Genomic DNA, 16,076 nt, shown 5'->3' on the forward strand with positions numbered 1-16,076 from the left:
GGGGGATTGGATGGGTTGGGAGTTCTGAGGGGGGCAGTCAGGGGGTGGGAAGTGGGAGGGGTTGGATAGGGGGCAAGGGCCAGGCTGTTTGGGGAGGCACAGCCTTCCTTACCCAGCCCGCCATACAGTTTTGCAACCCCAATGTGGCCCTCAGGCCAAAAAATTTGCCCACCCCTGGTCTAGATAATACTTAGTACTTCCTTGAGTGCAGGGGACTGGACTAGATGACCTCTTGAGATCCCTTCCAATTCTATGATTCTATGCTGGCTTTTTAATATATTCGAAACAATCTATAATGAGTTATAGTTTATGAAACCTCAGACTGGTTATAGGAAAAATGTATCTTGCCCAAATCTGTGGGGAAAACAGCTGGTTGCCAGTAGATCCACAAGATGGCATCCATGCTACATTGTGTTTGTTACTGAATTACTTTGAATGTTTACATAAATGATAAGCTAAGATGTAAGGCATGTAAAAACAGTGGAAAATAGTAAGAGTCACTGTTTATCATAGTCTGTATTCAGAAGACTATACAGTACTTAGTTCTTTTTCTTTCTTTTAAGCTATTGATTTGCTTTTTTCATTTCGGACCAAATGCCTGTGTCTAAGTATTGAAAATCTTGCCTACTGCTAAAAGGCTAAGTATAATGTGCAATAACTTTTATTTCTTGACTTTGTAACATATTTTCTACAGGCAGCTATGGTTTTGTCATTTCTGTTTTTGTATTTTTTTTTAGTGTTGGGGACCAGGTATTTACTTTGTGTCTCATTACAACAAACTGTAAAATTGGTTGCAAATTAAACAAACAAATGTCAGAGTCTGTGAATGGATATTTAGGTGTTTGGGAAATGAACTCATAGAATATGGAAAAGGAGACATGACAGGTGAGGCAGAGGGACAAAAAGTGATTGGTCTTTTATAATTAATAGATGTGATTTGACAGTTAATAGATGACGTTATATGTAGTTTAGGACCTACTTTGGATCTCCTAAAATGGGGCGTGTTATAACCACAGGCAATCTTATTACTTAGTGCATATATGATTATGACTAAAGCAATTTTTGTATTACATAGCCAGTGTAACTAGTCTTCAACTCTAAGATGCACCAAGATGTGTATTTCTGGTTTCTTGTAGAATCATAGAATTATAGGGCTGGCCTTAAGAGGTCATTTAGTCCCTCCCCTCTCACTGAGGGAGGATTATAAAACACTTCAGAAGGAGATAAGCCTGAGGCATGAAGCCAAAGCCCTGATGATTTTAAACCATCTGAGATGTGCAGTAGTTGCACTGAAATTGCTACCACAAAATAGTTTCTTTTCTCTCTAAATATCAAGAAAATAAAGCTATGCATTGACCTGGCATAGATATATTACTTACCAAGTTTGCATGGCAATCATATTTCTTATGCTGAGTCTTGATAAGAGGAGATTTTCAGAGGCATCAGTGAGAGTTAGACACCTAACTGCCATCATTACCTTGAAAATCTTCCCCACACTAAATAGGTATTGCTACTGTTCTGAGACATGGGGAATATTCATTCTATGGATATTCTCATTTACATGTGTGACAACAGGGGACTTTGCCAAGAGGTCTCTGTCTTAATAAACCACTCACACTTCAGACCTGACAAACACCTTACACCGAACACATACTTTGCAAGGCATTTATCCAAAAGGGATATAATGTGAGATGTCTGCAGAAAGCTCATAACTTGTCAAGACTCATAATCATTGCGAGATGTATGCACAGGTAATATTTAAAAACCAGTGTGTTTATACTGAAGTATGCTTTATGGACCTGGAGTAGAAATTAAACACCAAGAGATGATGGGCCTCAGGGATGGCTCATTCAAGCAATCACTAATCAGTTGGCAAGATGATGAAAATCTCAATTGACCAAGCTTGCTTCCTCCCAAAACTATCCATGCAAAACCACCAGCAGCACCATAGAATCATAGGACTGGAAGGGACCTCGAGAGGTCATCTAGTCCAGTCCCATGCACTCATGGCAGGACTAAGTGTTATCTAGGCCAGGTCAGGGCAAACTATGGGCCAGATCTGGCCCATCAGGGCTTTCAACCAGCCCACGGGATTGCCAACCCCGTGGCGCAGTGGGGTTAAGGCAGCGTCACCACGCCACTTCCAAAAGCAGCTGGCACCATGTCCGTGCAGCCCCTCGGGCGGGACAGGGGGCTCTGTGCACTGCCCTCGCCTGCAGACACTGCCCCCTGTAACTACCATTGGCTGGGAACAAGGAACCATGGCCAATAGGAGCTTCGGCGGTGGTACCCGCAGGTGAGGGCAGCGCGCAGTGGAGTGTCCTGCCCCACCCCACCCCCAGGAACCACTGCTGGACATGCTGGCCACTTCTGGGAGCGGCGCTGTGCCAGGGCAGGCAGGGATCCTGCCTTAGCCCCAGTGCGCGCTGCTACTGCCTTGGAGCTGCTGGAACTAAGCGGCACTGGGCCGGAGCGTGCACCCCAAACCCCTCCTGCACCTTGCACCCCAATCCCCTGCCCTGAGCCCCTTAACCCCCTGCTTTGAGCCCCCTGCTGCACCCCTCCTGCACCCCAACCCCTTGCCCTGAGCCCCTTCCTGCACTCCCACACCCCACAGTCCCTCCTGCACCCCGAACCCCCTGTCCTAGCCAACATTCATGGCCCTGCATAGAATATCCCCATCCAGATGTGGCCCTCAGGCCAAAAAGCCTGCCCACCCCAATCTAGATCATTCCTGACAGGTGTTTGTCTAACCTGCTCTTAAAAATCTCCAATGATGGAGATTCCACAACCTCCCTAGGCAAACAATCCAAACCTCTCAGAGATGAAAAAGGAACTTTACACCAGACAAAGTTTCACCCTGGCTGTGTATGGAAACAAAACACTGTATTCAGAATCACAGAGTGTAGAAAAGACATTCTGGATGCATTGAATGAGGAGAATCCCTGGCGGAGGTGGGTGCTTTCATGAACATTTTGGATCCAGGTTAATGAGAAACCAGCCAGCTCTGCAATAGAGTGAACTTGGTGGCGTGGGAAATCTACTTTATTAAATAGGAAAGGTAACTATTGATAAGTATAGGCCAAGGTTCACGGTCCATGATTTTATTTTGTACTGTAATCACTTGTTTCCACCACACTCTTGGTTCTAGTTAAATTTTTATTCTACCTTTAATAAACCTCCTTTTGTTTTATTATAAGTGTTGTGTGGGTAATAGGGGTGGTGGTTTAAGGAAGAACCAGTAAGCCAGGGTCCAGTGTACCTTTGTGTGCAGAGGATCTGGAAATTGTGCAAATAGCCAGTGTCAAGGACTGGATGTCACAGGAGAACAATTCAGAGGAAGTCCGGGATTGCGGTGGAGCTGTTATTAACCTGTAAGGGGAAGTTAGGGCTGGCATAAGCCCAAGGAGCAATGCTTGAGTGGCTGAAGGGCTGATGGTGCCTGTGAGCTGTCACCCAGCTACCAGAGGGAAGACTCCCTCTCACTGGAGGCAGAGGTGACAAGGTGGCTCGCAGGCCTGGGTAGCCCAAGGACTGTCACTTCATAATGCTGAGAGTTTAGTGGCATGTGATATGTGAGCATGCGTGTGAAGAGAGACTGTTCTTGCACAGGTGAACCTGGTTTACGGGTGTGATATTGAAGTACAGTACAGACACGTGGATGTCGGGAGTGAAGCCATCAGAACGGCTTGTTAACGGACCGTGGGTTAAGAGGGCCATGCTGAAATATCTTAAGATATCTATATATACATACGTAATCCATACATACGTGAATACATACGTAATCCTAGATAATTATACAACGTCCCTATCTGTTAATGGTGCTTTGCAAGAATATAAAATAAAATGTGTAATCTAATAAAAACATTATTATTACTACACAGGGGTGAAAGTAACTCAGGACACTTACTGGTATGTGGTAGGGGCAGCTCTGGTCCCTGGAAGGGGCGGGGCCTAGGGCAGAAGGGGCAGGGCTAGGAGTCAGCATCCCCCAGCCAGCCCTTGCAGGCCACCTGGTCTGCACCACCCGGAGGTCCTGTGGTGATTTAAAGGGCTTGGGGCTCTGGACGCCACTGCTGCAGTAGCAGCATCCGGAGCCCCATCCCTTTTAAATCGCTGGCCCTGGGGCAGCTGCTGCCTTTGCCCCCACAAAGGCGGCACGTGAGCTGATTTTCAGTGGCACTCACACTGCCTGAGTCCTGGCCACTGGTCCAGGGGGCTCTGCATTTTAATTTATTTTTAAATGAAGCTTCTTAAACATTTTAAAAACCTTATTTACTTTACATACAACAATAGTTTAGTTATATTAAGACATAGAAAGAGACCTTCTAAAAATGTTAAATTGTATTATTGGCACGCAAAACCTTAAATTAGAGTGAATAAATGAAGACTCAGCATAGCACTTCTGAAAGGTTGCCAACCCCCTCCACTACATATCCTGGAAGAGAGAGTTCTGAGGGTTGTTCTGTATTGATTAGCTCTGAGAGTCATGACCTGAGTGTTGCACTGAGATACATACATTATTGTACTAGGTAGAATGAAGTCCTTGCTGTGGAAGCTTTTAGCACAATTCTAGATCGTTTAATGGAGAGCTTGAGCTGTGTGGTGGTAGCAGTAGGGCTACTTTCATTGGTTGCCCAAAGGTATAAAACAAATTGCTTTTCAATAATGGCAGTGTGGGGTACGTGATTGGAAGTTGGCCCTTGTTCTTTATCTGCATTGATGAGTTATGCTGTAGTTTCAGTTAATGGGGGTCGTTTCAACCTCTGTATGAGAGTTAGTGAGATTAACGAAAATCACTGAACTTTTGGAATTTGTAAAGCTCCATCTTAAATGCTCTGGAGTGTAACTATTTACTTAACTAATAGTCTTCATAAAGAAGTATACCTCATTTTTTAAGTAAGTGGGAGCCAAAGGAACAATTTCTTTCACCTTTAGCTAGTCCCTGGGGGATTCTCATATTCAGTTCAGATAGGCTTAGAGGTCCTTATCCCTAGGCAAGTCATAAATCAGCTGTCTTAAGTAAACCGACCAAGGGCCACAAAGGGAATCCAACAGTGGTTGCTAATGGTGTATCAACAGAATCTGTAATGAGCATCCAAAAAACCAGACCAACTGGAGTGACATCTTCAGGTTCAGGCTGCTGGAATTTTATTGACAGGTCCAGGTCCAAGCTATTCAACTAACCCTTCCAGCAAAGATTGTTTACCAAATATAAGAAACTGGATGGCAGAAGAGGGGTCGTAGCTTGGTATCAATGCAAGGGGGTATTTATTTAAGGGGTTTACTATCAATTACAAGAAAAGTGCATTTTTGTTCTTAAAAAAGGGGACCTTGAATCTTTTGAAATAAAGAGCCAGGCTGCTCAGAGGTGGATAGGCATTCTGTATCAGAACAGAGGTTAGACTTCGCTGATAGAAACAGGATAGAGTATGAGTCCCTGACTCAAAGCCAGGGAGCAAGCGGAGGTCCAGATGTCTAATCTAAACATGCTTCCTTCCTTTTCTCATTGTTAGATCAAGGGACTGGGAGCTAAAAAATTCCGGGTGCTGTCCCCGGCAGTGCCATTGACTCCATGTGTAGGCTTTCAGAGTCACCTTAACTCTCGGTGCTTCAGCACTCTGTCAGTGAAAAACTGAAGAATATTTACAGGGATGTTGAAGGCTCCATTAATTTCCATTTGCTGTGAGATTCTATGATGAAAGTCGCCACAGAAATGCAAATGTTCCTGTATTCTTATCATTATTACAACTCTGTATTTAATATTGAAATAGAAGCACGTATTTGTTTTAGACGTGCATTTGAATGGGTATGATTTTTATGACTAAATCATAATTAAGTTAATTTTTCCATTTGAAATCAAATTAGTAGTTGGGTTAGGAAGTTGCTCCCATTCCTATATAACCTTGGCAATGCGAACTTTTACTCTGGAAAAGTCATGTCCTCGTCAGCAAGATTTCAGTTGAGATGGAGGAGCTTCTGCTTTGATTCTTACACATGACCTTTATTTTCCATGAGCCTGTTCCAGATGCTCATGCAAAATATTCCCATTGATTTCAGTGGCACTGCTCGCATAAGCAAGACTGCCTGCGCATGAGAGGTTTTCAGGATTGGCTCCCAAATGCAGTATATATTTAATTCTGGGTTTTGTTGTTGTTTTTGTTTTGTACTTCCATTTCTATCCAGCCTTGCCACTCCTCCTTTTCTCATATGTCTTGGGGAAAAAAAGTGGCAGAATCAACCTTGGTTTGTTTGTTTTTTCCCTTGGCTTGTGCAGTTAAAATATAAAATCATTATGGATGGTGACACAGAAAAACATTTGCTAGTTACGGGTATTTGAAAAACAACAGTTGTTTGTTCACAATGAATTGTTACCCTTCCCTTTGTCTTTCTCCAAACTGTGGAGGCAAGCTGTTAATTTGGATGGCAGACAAGGAATGGGGATAGCATAATTTCTGCAAGCTTTTGCTCTTTTTCTTTCTTAACTCCAATATAGATATTGCAAATATCTTTATATGCTGCTGTCTCCTCCCGGTTACGACCCAGACATGTTGCCAAAAGAATGGCCGAGACGTCTGTCTCTTTTAAACTCATCTGAAAGCTGCAAATGGTCATAGGTCTGCAAGGAGTTCTACACATCAGTAGTTTTTGTACATGTTTAATATTTTACTGATTGTTCTTATCAAGATGACCATTTTGGGGTCATCATCATCACTCCCATAACCACATTGGTCGTTGGGGCACCATCATTGATGAGCAATCAGCCAATTGTCTCCACCCCTGACAATTCTGTGTCAGTCAATCAACCATTCATGGCAGCATGGCGTGCAACAGTTTAAATACATTCATAACAGTCCCACTGTGAAAAATGTTAGAAATATGAGTGATGCTAATTTACTGTATCTACGGTATAGATATTGATGTTGTAACATTTTCCTACTTAGTTCACCAAGTAACTGTGTTTTTGCGGCATAGCATAAAATACTAATTTGTGTTACAAAAACTGTTAAAACTGAGGGTTATATTAGCCAGTATTTCATTTTTAATTGTTTTTCAGATGTCTGACCCATGAATGATATTTCTATGTGACTAGAGGCATTATGGGTCTTGAGTTCACTTATGCTGGTGTAAATCTGGAGTAGTTCTAGTGAGGTCAAAGATATACTGGTGCAAATCATTTGAGAGATCAGAATCAGGCCCTCTTGCACACTGTATGATTTTGTAGTAAAAGAGGTAATAAAAAAATCATTTTCTTATTGATTGTTGCAGTGGGAGAATGCCAGAAGTGGATTACATAGTGCTAACTGAATGGTTTGAATGGATCACGAAGAACACTGATGTTTCAGTTGATTTGATAGGTAAAACATGTTCTTCTTTGACACTGGTCCCTATTTAAATTGGGTATTTTTTGTGTATTGTATTATGAAAATGGAGAAAAAATGTTTTCCTATTTCTTTTTCCTGTGCCCTAAATTTCTGTGACGTAAGAAATACCTTCTAGTGTACACGTTAAACAGCAGTGATGCCTTTGGAACATTTGGTGATGTTGTTACATTGCCGTACTTCACCTATATATATCCACGATGTTTGGAGGTGGCTACCTTCCTCCGAGAAAAAATCCACTGGTGTCAGATAGATTGGCCAGCAATGGAGCCACTGTGGACATTTATGGCTGATATCCATGTCAGAAATGCCTACCACAGATTGCTTTTCTGTTGGTTGTGGAGAAGATTTCTGCTTTACATTGCTTTCTAACCTGACCCCGTGAAAATAACTAGTCCAATGTTTTGTTGATGGCAGTTTATCTACAGACGTCTCCTGAAACTTGTTATGAGAGATTAAAGAATAGATGCAGAGAAGAGGAAAAGATCATTGCTATGGTAAGGAAATCTTCCATCATAGTTAAGCAGAGGCTCAAGATACCTTTCAGGGCATCACGTGTCTGCATCTTCATAGCTTTTAATCTGTAGCTCCTCTCCATCTAAATATAAAATCATGTACTGCAGTCAGTTAATAAAAGTCAGGGTCTTGCCACAGTGTTTCCACTGATGGATGCAACTTATTAGGAAAAGCGTGTAGGGTTCATTGTAGCTTTATGGTCTAGTAGAGACAAGTGAATCCTTATCTATTTAAAAATCAAAAAATTTTGGACAGCGAGTACCCCAAGTTCTCCATGTTTGCAGATTTGGTAGGTCAGTACAATACAATTCAGTGAACACGGGGAAGAAAAGGAAATTAACCACCAAAATTTTCAAAGGGTGTCTGCCTGCTCTTCTTTTCCGCATGCAGTTCTTGAGTATGAGCCCCTGTGCATGTGGGCAATAGAATTTATATGTGCAAACTTCATCAGCTGTATGCAGAGGTGTTTGGGCTTGAAAAATGCCCTTCCAGGTGTTTGCCTGTACCCCAAAAGAAGGCACTGTTTGAAAAATCAAGCACACAGTGATACAGGAACCTAATAAAAGTAAGTTGTACAATTAGATTACTACATCTCCTAAACTATAGTTTATGTGAAGGCTCTGCCTCAAACAGATCTTTTTAAATGAATCCCTAAGCCAGAAATAAATGGGGTAATAGAAGGAATGTGCTGCCTATTATTAAAGTGCCTCTGTTGTAAGGTGATTTAGTAAGAGCAGTTGGGTAGGTTGAACATGTATGGTGAGATAAAAGCCAAGAGCTAAATCCTGAGCCATGTGAAATATCCCCAAGGTGAATAAGCCCTAGCTATTATTTTACTACAGTGGCTTTGAAGAGACATCATGTGTTGCACTTTGCAGTGTCTTTCTCTGTTACTGAGGAAAAAACCTATAGTGAATGGAAAAGGTTAAGTCCTCTTCATGAAAATCTAATAGCTGCTGACAAGCAAAAATGCTTTTAAAGGACATGAGTGGAAGTTGAAGAAAATCATCTGGGAATGTAGAAAAAACGTATCCACATAAAAAGCAGCTCTGAAGTCAGTGTTCATTTCAGTTTTCCCTTTTGTCCTTTCCTCTTCTGTCTATTCATCTCTGTGTAAGGTTTAAGTCAGACTGCTCCCATGGGAATTAAAACAAAGATTTTGATCCTGCAAGGTGTTGAGAGCTCTCCAGTCCCATTGATTCAGTGGATTAGATCCAGTGTAGGTTAAATCCTAACACCAGTGATAAATTGTTGCCATTGTCAGTAGGAAGAAATTAAAAGACTCTACTTGCTCAGTCTGTGTGGATTCGCCATGAAGCTTCAGTGGCATCCCATGGGAATGATGGTGCTAGTGTCGCTTGGATGGTAGACTAGAGCTAGGGGAATAAAAGAAATCCTTCATGGGAATTATTTTGGGGAAGCTCTCTGGCCTGTGCTATACAGGATGTCAGACTGGATGATCACAATGGTCCCTTTTGGCCTTAAAGTCTCTGACTTCAGTCAAATTAAATGTTGGGTGAAAGTTTCTGATGCACTGCATTCTGTACTCACAATGCAGTGCATAATAAGGACCTACCTTATTTGTCAAACCATGTCAAACCCGGGTTTTAGTATCAAATATTTGTACACGGTTGTAGTCATTGACCTCTTAGCTGATTTGGTTTACCTTAAAAAATATAAGATCAGAAACCGCAGTGTGTGTTTCACCTCTGTAAACACTTGTTTTGAATGGCTTTTTATAGGAATATTTAGAAGCTATCCATCAGCTCTATGAGGAGTGGCTTATTAAACAAACACTGTTTAAAGTTCCTTCTCCAGTGCTTGTAAGTATATATTGGTCAATTGTAACCAGGTGAGCGCACACAGAGAAAATTTCAATTCTCAAATGTCACTTTAGTTGTAAAGGCAAAATCTATTTTTCTAATATGATTTGGAAAAGAAAAATTTCAATAAGTGTTCTGATTCTCAGTAGGATACAGCATTAGAGTTTGATCTTGCAAATGACTCTTACTTCATCACCCAAGGGGCTATTTACAATAGTAAGTGTTTGCAGAATCTGACCCATTGATTGTAAAAACCCATCCCAACCCCTGCACTGAAAACAAATTGACCAAGTGCCTAGGTAGTTCATTTTAGGACTTAGTGGTAGTAAGTCCTTGCTTTTCAAATGCTAGCAAAATGAATTATTTTTGGAAAGAATATACAGATTTTATAGGGCCTCTTGTTCTAATTTTCATTTTCTTGTTTCCTAGGTGATTCAGGCTGACAATGACATGCAGAAAATGATAGAAAAGTATGAAGAAAATCGGGACCGAATATTAACCCCGTACAATATACAACACTGTCTGTAGAAATCCAGTTTTATGGTCATGCTTTAAAACACATTTCCATCGGGAATTCTGATCAGCATTCCCAACACTTTTTATGATTTGGTCTCTTGGTTGAGATTTTGTCTTGTAACGTGTCAATGACTTTAGCTAGGAAAAGGCCACAAACAGGCCATATCCTGTTTACCTTCAGCTTCTTGCACTTCTAAGTTCCAGTGCAGCTTCACTGATCTCAGACTACCTCTGACAGGAAGCTGCTGTATCTCGTTTCCCTACTTCACTTCTGCATTGTATAAATACCTTTCTGATATTGCATTTTCTCGTATAATGTGCTTTTATTCACTTCAAATAGCCCCATATATATCCTTTCATGTAATTAGAAGGCTGTGAATAAGTCAAGCTTATGTAGTCAGTAAGTGAGCAAATTCAGTCTAATTTTGTAACAATTTTCAATGGAAAAGCAATGAAATAACTATGCTACTGTTCTCAACCACCATTTTCACAAAATATCATTAATTGCTCTTAAAATAGGAAAAGTAAACAGTTCACTTCTTAATTATGGACCTGATTCTAATCTCACTTGCACCAATGTAACTTCATTGGCTTTACTGGAGTTATTTCTGATTTAAATGATATCAGAATCAAACCCCAAACCTGCAAATACTTATGCATCTGAATAGTTCTATTGAATTCAGTGGGACAACTCAGGTACATACAGTTACCCAGGCTTTATAAGAATTTGGGGTCTAAAGCTCTCTGGCCCAGATTTTCAGAAGAGTTCAGTATCTAGCTGTTCTCAACAAAATTCTGACTCCAAATGAAAATCTCTTTTGAAAATCTGTCCCTTAAACTTTTTCTATCATGTGACAGAATTTTTCTTATTATGCATTGAAATTGGGTAGTAATTCTGATACTGATTATTTGATAGGTTAAACTTTTTATGTTCTAGTAGATGTTTGCCTCACGTGTAAGTTTAAGAACATGTGACAGGGCGGTACATAGGGTCATCTTGATCCCAGCTTCTCCTGGCTACAGATATCAAGAAGAGAGCAGAGAACATCTAGTGACAGTTAAATTCTCACTTTAATTCTTAAACTGCTCTGTGGTGTTTTTATAGATCACTTATTATTTACCTTCTCGAGTGCTGTCCTCATGTTGGCACTTTTAACGGAGCGGTCTTAAGACAACTTGCACTTTATTTTCTCTTTAAATTGGAAGGGATGATTCTTTGTTTATTCTATAAAAGTTTGTTGTTTGAACTGGAGTGCCAGCAAAATTAGAAGTGCTTCCAGGAACACCTCTGCTTAAAACAACATAGCAAAAAAAAGCATTTACTTCACTGGACATGTCATAACTGTATAATCTTAAAACTAGCTCAGTGTTTAGCTCAGTCTTTAGCTCAGCTTAGATGTTTTTGTAAATGTAAATATGCAGTAATCAATGTCTATGACGTGTTAGAAACAGAGGATAGTAACTTTCAGATACAGAATTCCGTTGTGTACGTCATTTGGTTAAGAATAATAACAATCAGATACTACACAAAGGTGTATCTTTAGTTTTCGTTGTAGTCATGTGTAGTTAATTTATAGTTTCATTGTAGTCCTTAATTTATTCAGTTTCTACTTGAATTGGACTGCTGCTAAGAGAGGAGGCCCTGTGTCATGGGGTCCACTAACTACTAGAGCACCTCCTCCTTGCTGCTATGGAGATTAGTTCTTTCCAGGTCCGACACATGCTTGTTTGCATGCCGTGCCATGTCTCTCTCTCTCTCTCTCTCTCTCTGATCCAGGTACTCTCCTTTCATGGCTTGTTCCTCCAGTCAGGTCACTGTATGTTTTCCCATTTCTGGGGTATCAAAGTCATTCCATAGAAAACTATCTCCAGTAGTCTTCTCCATCGCTACCCAGATGGTGCCACTTCCCTAGTGGCTGGTAGAGGAACCCAGGCCCACCCTCTACTCCAGGTTCTAACTCGGAGAGCCTCTACTCAGATGCTAAGGTCTGTACCATCTTAAACCTTGCTGCTGTTTCTTGGCGCCTTTTCCTACATTATCTCTCTCAGGCTTTCACTGCACCACCCTTCTGGATAAACCCTTCCTTCTTTCCTTCTGGGCCTGGATCCCCTGGGGTTTCCACTTTCTCCCTGCATTTCCTTCCTTCCCTCTCTCCCTCACTATCTTAACCTTGTCAGGTGAGGGTGAGGAGAACACCCCATCACACCCTGGTAATTTCTTCTTTTTTTTTTTTTAAACATCAAACAAGATTTTTTGTTCTCTGTTTATACAGTCTAATGCTGGTAGTTTTGCAGAAAGAGTTTCTGAGTGCAACACTAAATTAATTTTCTAAAGCATGTGAATGCAGTGCCTAGGCTCTGCCTAGGCTTCTGTTCTAAAGCTTTAGTACTCTAGCTGAACAATAAGATCCAACATTTCTAACTGCTTAAATATATAAAGATTTTAAATGTAGAGGAAAAAATAATCATATTTGAATGTTTCTTGAAAACACACAAGCTGGGCATACCCTAAGAGAGACCAAAAACAGCCAACTCCTTGGAGATTGTCCCATATGTTTTAAATGCTCAATTAATTATATATATTTTTCCTTAATAGAAACCCTTTAGTGAGCAGGGAAGTTTTTACTCCTTTCAGTCTTGATTCCAAATTCACTGTGTAAATTAAAATGTTTCAGCAGAATGGCATTGTTTCGGTTATTTGCTCAAATTGTTGGTGGTTACTCTGCCAGTGTTCAGAGAAAAAAATGTGACAATCAGAGTAGTGTGTTCTAGGAGCTACTTTTTTTGTGTGTTATAAAAACTGACTCAGTTGGGCCCTGGAAGCCTAAATCTCTCTATCAGACAGTATCACAAACTCTCCTAAATCACTATCAATACTTTTTTGTTTCTTGCTCAAACAATTTGTTTCATAATCTCCTGCTTTCTAAATCTATGCTTACTATCCCTAAACAAATTATAATATTCCCCTATTGTCTTTGCTTAATGTGTTTTAATCTTCCTTGCACTGAAATTCAATTTTCTTGGTTCTTACCTTTTCAAGAACATTTGTTCTAAAGCTAACCTATGCCTCTTCAGCACCTATATTCTGAACAGCACAGGGTCATGGGTGTGATATGAATGGTAAGTGGGGAAAATGACTAGCTCAGGACACCCAGAGGGAGAGCTTGTGTGAGTGAGTGAGTAGTATCACCAACTACCAGATTCCACAGCCTAAGAGCCGCTTCTGTAGGGATCAAAAGAGAATGTTGGTAATCCAGGGCAAGGGAGTGGAGCCATTCAAAGGGGCTAGCTCTGTGTAGCATGTCGCTTTGGGAATAGGCTGGGACTCAGATTTGTGACAGAAAGATATCCAATCAGTAAGGAAATCCCCATTTAATCCACAGACAATCAGTACTAGCTGTAGCAAAGTTAAAGTCAGCCGCTTGCAAGAAGATATGCACACATTTTACCAAAACAAATAGACCCCCTTTAGCAAGAGACATATGCAGCCCTGGTATTGCTGTCAACTAAGTTCAGGTGCTGACTGTGATGTAATTTAACTAAGCAAAGAGAGGTGCAGCATTTATTAGAACTTGTATGTAGGAGCACACTGGCTGATGGGATCATAAATTGCTTGGCCCTTTAGAAACCTCCCTTGCTATCTGTCCCCAGTTTCTGTCCAGAGACAATGCATAACTGTTGATAGTAGGGGGTACGATTTAAAGCAGAGATTTTCAAACTTTTTCAGCTGAGCCCCCTCCCCCTCAGGTTACAATTTTTGGTTGTGCCCCACCTACTCCAACCCAGACAAAAATAGGTGAAATGGGGTAGAGGTGGTGCTTCCTGAGCCCTGTCATGTGGGGCTGAAGCCTGAGCCGCTGCTTGCCCCCTGAGCATTCCTCTGTGCCCCCCTAGGGGGCATGCCCCACAGTTGGAAAACCTCTGATTTAAAGGTTCTGGTGGTATGCAGCAGGGTTCAGGGCAGGGCATATAAACACTGGAAGAAATCGGGGGGCAGGAGGGCACATGACCCCGTTCCCCCTGCTGTAGGCATTGCCTCTCTTTCTATCCATTTATAAAATAGAATTACAGACAGCCTCTTGTCAGTCTGTGTAGCTGCTGCTTGACCATCTCAGCGTTTCCACAGGTGCAGTGAGAATACACATGAAGTTCCATGCACACAAATGGAACACAGTTCAGGGCCCACATAAAAATGTAGCTTATGTGGTTTAAAGCTGTGCTCCGAATCGCACATATGTCATTAAATGTTCACATCTCAAAATATGGCCGCTTTAGATCTGCTGGGTTATTTGTAATTGAGATGTGTGTTCAAAATGGGTTTAACTTTAGTTTTATTATTGAAGCAAATTCAGCGATATGATTTGGAGACCCGATGTAGTGTTTTGGGCTGTGTGAAGTGGGGCTGCCAACGCTGAGTTGAGATAACCCTTTTTTTAATGCTTTCTGTTTGGACTCCTTTAAGTCTTGCCTCTTCTTCCAAATATAATTTAAGTTTTCTATTGTCTTTATCACAGTCACCTCCCTCAGCCTACCTGGCCCACTCAGACCCACTTTCTCCCAGCAGCGTTATCTATACACCTCTCTGGGTATCCCTGCATCGCACCTAAGACCAAGCCTCCCAGCTCAGGTAGACAGACTTCTGCTAGCAGGGCCCAAAGTAGCATGCTAAAAAGATCTTTGTGGATGTTGCAACCCTTGAGTCTTAAGAGCCCAAGCTCCAGGCCATGCCACAACATCCACGTGGCCACTCAAGCCCTGCTAGCACGAGTCTGTCTATCCAGGCTGAAGCCTGCTCCCAGCTGCTGTAGAGATGTACCCTATATGTCTATACTACATATCCTCACGTGTGGTGGGGACAGTTTTTGCAGCTTCCTAGTCAGAGCTCCCCTAATAACTTTTGCTAGACACAAAGCTTAAAACAGAAGAGGAACTTTAATAATCCCCAGTGGGGGAAAAATTGCATCTTATAAAAACACAAAAAATAAAACAAAGTTTAGCAAGTACATGAATGTAGACTTGGACGACATATAAACAGGTATTCCTGTGTGCATATGTGTGTAACGTAAACTTCCTTCAAACCTCAGGTGCAATCCTGCCATTGACTTCAATGGAGTCAGGGTTTTACACCCGCTACACTGTTAAAACTTCTAAGAGCTTCATTGCAGGGATTCTCCAATGACTTTGAAAGTGCAGAGCTTCCCGTGTGAGTTCTTCAACTTTCCTGATAGCCCATTCTTTCATTCACCCCGTAAGAATCCTGTTTTTCTTTTTCTCTTGGCACAGAACTACCATTCTACAATCCAGATGTGACATTATAAAGAACTTGAAGAAATGATCAGCAAATATTTTCTCTATATACAAATATGCAACTCTAGGAAAGAATTGGTATTGGAAATATCTAACTTATAATACCTTTTACTAAGAGGGAAATTCCTTAAGATTTCTGAAAAATATATTGAGCTTAGCATTCGAATACACTTTTTTTATTCTGCTTTATACTAAACACTATTTTTGAAAAGATATTTTCAGCAGTCAAATGTACTGTTATCATGCAATATCAGATAACTGCATGTGTATCTAAATGAGCAAGTCAAATACGTTTAGTATTTGCATACTGCTTCAGGCACATGTTTGTATTTACACTTAATAGCCAAGATTTTCCATATAAGGAACCTAAAGTTAGTCTTACAGAGTTGCCAATTCTTGTTATTTTGTTGCAATATTCCCAAGAGTTGGTGTTTTTCTTAAATCCCCAGCCCCTGAAGTCATGTGCTTAAGTAAGAATCCCAACTTTCGGGGGTGGGGTGTGGGTGTGTGTTTTTTCTAGCCCTCATGGAGA

The 16,076-nt window shown here is 41.1% G+C and overlaps 1 protein-coding gene across 3 annotated transcripts in view; it reads left to right on the forward strand.

Annotated features, from left to right (window-relative positions):
- TK2 (thymidine kinase 2) overlaps positions 1-15,559 on the forward strand; it is a 52,214-nt gene extending 36,655 nt beyond the window's left edge. For all 3 annotated transcript variants that reach the window (XM_030582281.1, XM_030582279.1, XM_030582280.1), the window contains 4 exons: positions 7,270-7,358; positions 7,800-7,879; positions 9,641-9,721; positions 10,151-15,559. In XM_030582281.1, the coding sequence (XP_030438141.1) occupies positions 7,270-7,358; positions 7,800-7,879; positions 9,641-9,721; positions 10,151-10,249 (349 nt within the window). In that variant the 3' untranslated portion in view covers positions 10,250-15,559. The remainder of the gene's footprint in view (positions 1-7,269; positions 7,359-7,799; positions 7,880-9,640; positions 9,722-10,150) is intronic.
- The last annotated feature ends 517 nt before the right edge of the window (positions 15,560-16,076 follow it).

This window comes from Gopherus evgoodei, chromosome 12 (genome assembly GCF_007399415.2).
Source record: "Gopherus evgoodei ecotype Sinaloan lineage chromosome 12, rGopEvg1_v1.p, whole genome shotgun sequence".
Lineage (NCBI taxonomy): Eukaryota > Metazoa > Chordata > Testudines > Testudinidae > Gopherus > Gopherus evgoodei.